This window comes from Triticum dicoccoides, chromosome 7B (assembly GCF_002162155.2).
Source record: "Triticum dicoccoides isolate Atlit2015 ecotype Zavitan chromosome 7B, WEW_v2.0, whole genome shotgun sequence".
Taxonomy (NCBI): Eukaryota; Viridiplantae; Streptophyta; class Magnoliopsida; order Poales; family Poaceae; genus Triticum; species Triticum dicoccoides.
This window is the reverse complement of record NC_041393.1, coordinates 441,328,374-441,331,863: the sequence shown is the minus strand read 5'-3', so window position 1 is coordinate 441,331,863 and position 3,490 is coordinate 441,328,374. Positions and strand designations below refer to the sequence as shown.

Genomic DNA, 3,490 nt, shown 5'->3' with positions numbered 1-3,490 from the left:
ATACGCTGAACGGAGGGAGTACATGCTTGCGATGCCAGCCACCTTGTTTGAACTTTTGCCTCTCTCTATTTATTTATTTTTGCTAAAATATGTGTGAGAATATCTGTACGCCTCTTTTTTTTTTCGTTGAACTGCTCCCGGTCGTGTCCTCTACTCCTATTCCGGCATCGGTGAAATGCAGAGCAGTTCGAAAAGCAAAATCCAGCAACCTAAGCAACCACTCCCGCAAACCCAACCACACTAACTACACCCCTCTCAACTTCTTCACCATCAAGCTCTTCGATCAATCATTCCTCCAACTATTCCATTACCTCTGCACCTGATCTGCATGCTGCCTGTGTGCATATATGCTGCACTGCGGCATGATCTCTACGCAGCAAACAATCTTCATCTCAATCTCCCAGACAAGCAGGAAGCACCTAGCAGCTGAGCAGAGCAGCTCGCCATCGTAGCCAACATGAGCAGCACCAACGAGGCCACTGTCATCCACATGGACGACACCACCAGCAAGGCCCCGGCTATGGCTGCGCCACCGTCAGGAGCCGCAACCGCGCCGGTGCAGCAGCAGCAGCGCAAGTCCGGCGGCGGCGTGCCGTTCATCCTGCGCAGCGGCGCCGAGGGCTTCCGTCGCTGCATGGCCTTCGTGGACCTGCTGCTCAGGGTGGTGGCCTTCGGGCCCACGCTCGCGGCTGCCATCTCCACGGGCACCTCCGACGAAACGCTCTCCGTCTTCACCGAGTTCTTCCAGTTCCGCGCCAGGTTCGACGACTTCCCGGCCTTCACCTTCTTCATGGTCGCCAACGCCGTCGCGGCGGGGTACCTGGTGCTGTCCCTCCCCTTCTCCATCGTCGGGATCATCCGGCCAAAGGCGACCGGCGTCAGGCTGCTGCTGCTCGTCTGCGACACGGTGATGGTGGTGCTGGTGACCGCGGCTGCGTCTGCGGCGGCGGCCATCGTGTACGTGGCGCACGAAGGGAGCCGGCGCGCCAACTGGGTTCCCATCTGCATGCAGTTCCACGGCTTCTGCCAGCGCACCAGCGGCGCCGTCGTCGCCTCCTTCCTCGCCGTCCTCGTCTTCATCCTCCTCGTCCTCCTCTCCGCCTGCGCAATCCGCAGGCAACGCTAGGCTACCTACGTGCCATCATCACCGACCGAGGTCGCTCGATGCTTCCGAATCCATTCTGGTCTTGATTGTGCTTTCTCTACTTTACTTTGATTTGGTCATGCTCATGAGTGAATTGCGCCATGTCATATACTTACTCCTGTGTTCTTTCTCTTCTGGTGTAAGGTGTTCGTCAATCAATTGTTCGTCGATCACTGTGGAATGTAACTATGTAAGTGTATTGGTTAATCAATTTGAACATTTTCGATTTCCAGCGGGAAGCAAGCAAACAAGAGAGAAATTCAGATGGTCAGTTCCATGATCCATCTCATATACTCATGTACTCTGCAATGCAGCAGTGTCAAGTGTATCGATCAATTTCAACATTTCCGATCTGTCTCCATCCCATCAGCTGGCAGAACAAACGAAAAAGAAAGAAAGAAAGAAAGAAAGAAATGCAAAGCAGAGATGCATGGATGAATGATGATGGCAGTATAAATCACTGTTGCTTCTGGTTTTGCTTGCTGCGGTAGTATGCCATGCCCCGGATGCCGTCGGGGTCCATGGCGAATCCCAGCGGGCGGTAGAACCCGACCACCCTGGGCTCCGCGTAGAGCACGATATTGCCGACGCCCTTGCGCCGGAGCTCCGCCACGAGGCGCTCCATGACGGCGCGGCCGAGCCCGAGGCCCTGGCACGACGGCTCCACCACCACGTCCCACACCACCGCGTTGAACACCCCGTCGCCGGCCGCGCGCGCGAACGCCACGGGGCGCCCCGTCGCCTCCGACGCCAGCCACGCCACCTCGCTGTGCTCCAGCGCGCGCCGGAGCCGCTCCTCCTGCCGCCGAGGGAACCCCACGCGCGCGAACACCTCGTTCAGCGCCGCCACGTCAAGGCCCTCCGCGGTGCGCCGCACCGCGAAGCCCCGGGACGACAGCTCGGAGTCCGACACAGTCAGCTGGACGCCCGCGACGGCGCCGCCGGCGGACGCGGCGGGACGGCGCAGGAGGAACGGGTTCCTCCTCGGGCTGAGCTTGACGGTGGCGTGGAGGAAAGCGCGCGCGCGGAGGCGGGGCTGCAGCTGCGGTTGTTGCATGGCTGGTGCGCTGATGGCTTCCGACTCCTGTGGCCATGGACTGCTTGCTTATCCTTGCCGTCTGTTAGCTTAGCTTTCTTCCCGCCACTAATTCTGTTACACAGGTTGTCGGGGTTATCTGCAAATATTAGAAAAATACTGATACTTTCCGCAACCAGTTTCAGCTTAGGCTTATGAGTGTAGATTTTTGTTAGTCGAAATTTCACGACTTCATAATAATGATCGTGGTCAATATAGATTCATAGGGTGTCACTACTGGAATTCTGATGTATACCGAGTGCCAAAAACATTCGGGAAAGGGCCGAAAACCGCCGGCAAAGTCTTTGCCGAGTGTCACCCTCGGCAAAAGACACCCGGCGTACACCTCTTCGGCAAACAGAAATTTGCCGAGAGTCAGAACACGGGCACTTGGCAAAGACGTTGTCGAGAGCCAAACAGTACCACCCGACAAAATAAAGTAGCTAACGGATAGCAGACGGGGACGGTGGTTCCTGACACGTGGGACCAGGGGAGCAGGTCGAGGGCCTTCTTTGCCGAGTGCCATTCTCGGCAAAGAGAGCCAGTAGCAGACTGACACGTGTCAGCTCCTGACAGGTGGGACCAGGCGAACATGCCGAGGGCCTTCTTTGCCGAGTGCCACTCTCGGCAAAGAGAGTGTCACATCCCTAGCTGCTGGTAGTGCTCTAGGCTAGCTTCATGTGTGCATCATGTTTAAATTATTGAAACCTGAACTGAGGAATTTTGGAAGCCTCAAAAACTTAAATAAAAGAGGGGCAAAAATCCTAGAAATCTCATTCATTGCTCCAAAATGCTCTTCTTAAATGTTTGATAATTTTTGGTAAGGGTTCTGGTCCCAACCAAAATATTGAACATTTTTAAGGATTTATTTTTGGGACTTTGGATTTAATTCATTAGCTATTTGAATTTGAATTATATTCATATAATTAGAATATAATTTCAAATACCCCTGAAATATTTTATAAGCTTTTGGAAAAGTCCATCTAGCAATATAAAATATTCAGAGGAGTTGTTGGCATTGTTTGAATTATTTTAAATTCAAACAGTGGCAAAATAAATTAAATAAAACAAAACAGAAGAAAAAAAATAAAACAGAGCAGAAACCTCACCTGGGCTTTACCTGGCAGAAGAGGCCCGGCCCACCAGGGGCTGTGTGGTCTTCTTCCTCCTGCCAGGAGGACAGGCAGGTGCGTGGCGAGAGCGCTGGCGACGCCGTGGCCTCCTCCCTGCCTGCCTCACGCCCTCGAGGCCCTTCTAGTGCCACGGAGACA

General features: G+C 54.2%; 2 protein-coding genes across 2 annotated transcripts; one reads left to right on the top strand and one right to left on the bottom strand.

The window, feature by feature from the left end:
* Positions 1-282: 282 nt before the first annotated feature.
* Positions 283-1,376, top strand: LOC119340731 (casparian strip membrane protein 2-like). Its single transcript, XM_037612654.1, has one exon. The coding sequence runs from the start codon at positions 458-460 to the stop codon at positions 1,124-1,126; it is 669 nt and encodes a 222-aa protein (XP_037468551.1). The 5' UTR covers positions 283-457; the 3' UTR covers positions 1,127-1,376.
* Positions 1,377-1,409: 33 nt separating this feature from the next.
* Positions 1,410-2,278, bottom strand: LOC119340732 (serotonin N-acetyltransferase 2, chloroplastic-like). Its single transcript, XM_037612655.1, has one exon. The coding sequence runs from the start codon at positions 2,199-2,201 to the stop codon at positions 1,602-1,604; it is 600 nt and encodes a 199-aa protein (XP_037468552.1). The 5' UTR covers positions 2,202-2,278; the 3' UTR covers positions 1,410-1,601.
* Positions 2,279-3,490: the final 1,212 nt, after the last annotated feature.

Bases quoted from the DNA above. Each gene is read 5' to 3' on its own strand.
- LOC119340731 (XM_037612654.1), top strand. From the start codon at position 458: ATGAGCAGCACCAACGAGGCCACTGTCATCCACATGGACGACACCACC.
- LOC119340732 (XM_037612655.1), bottom strand. From the start codon at position 2,201: ATGCAACAACCGCAGCTGCAGCCCCGCCTCCGCGCGCGCGCTTTCCTC.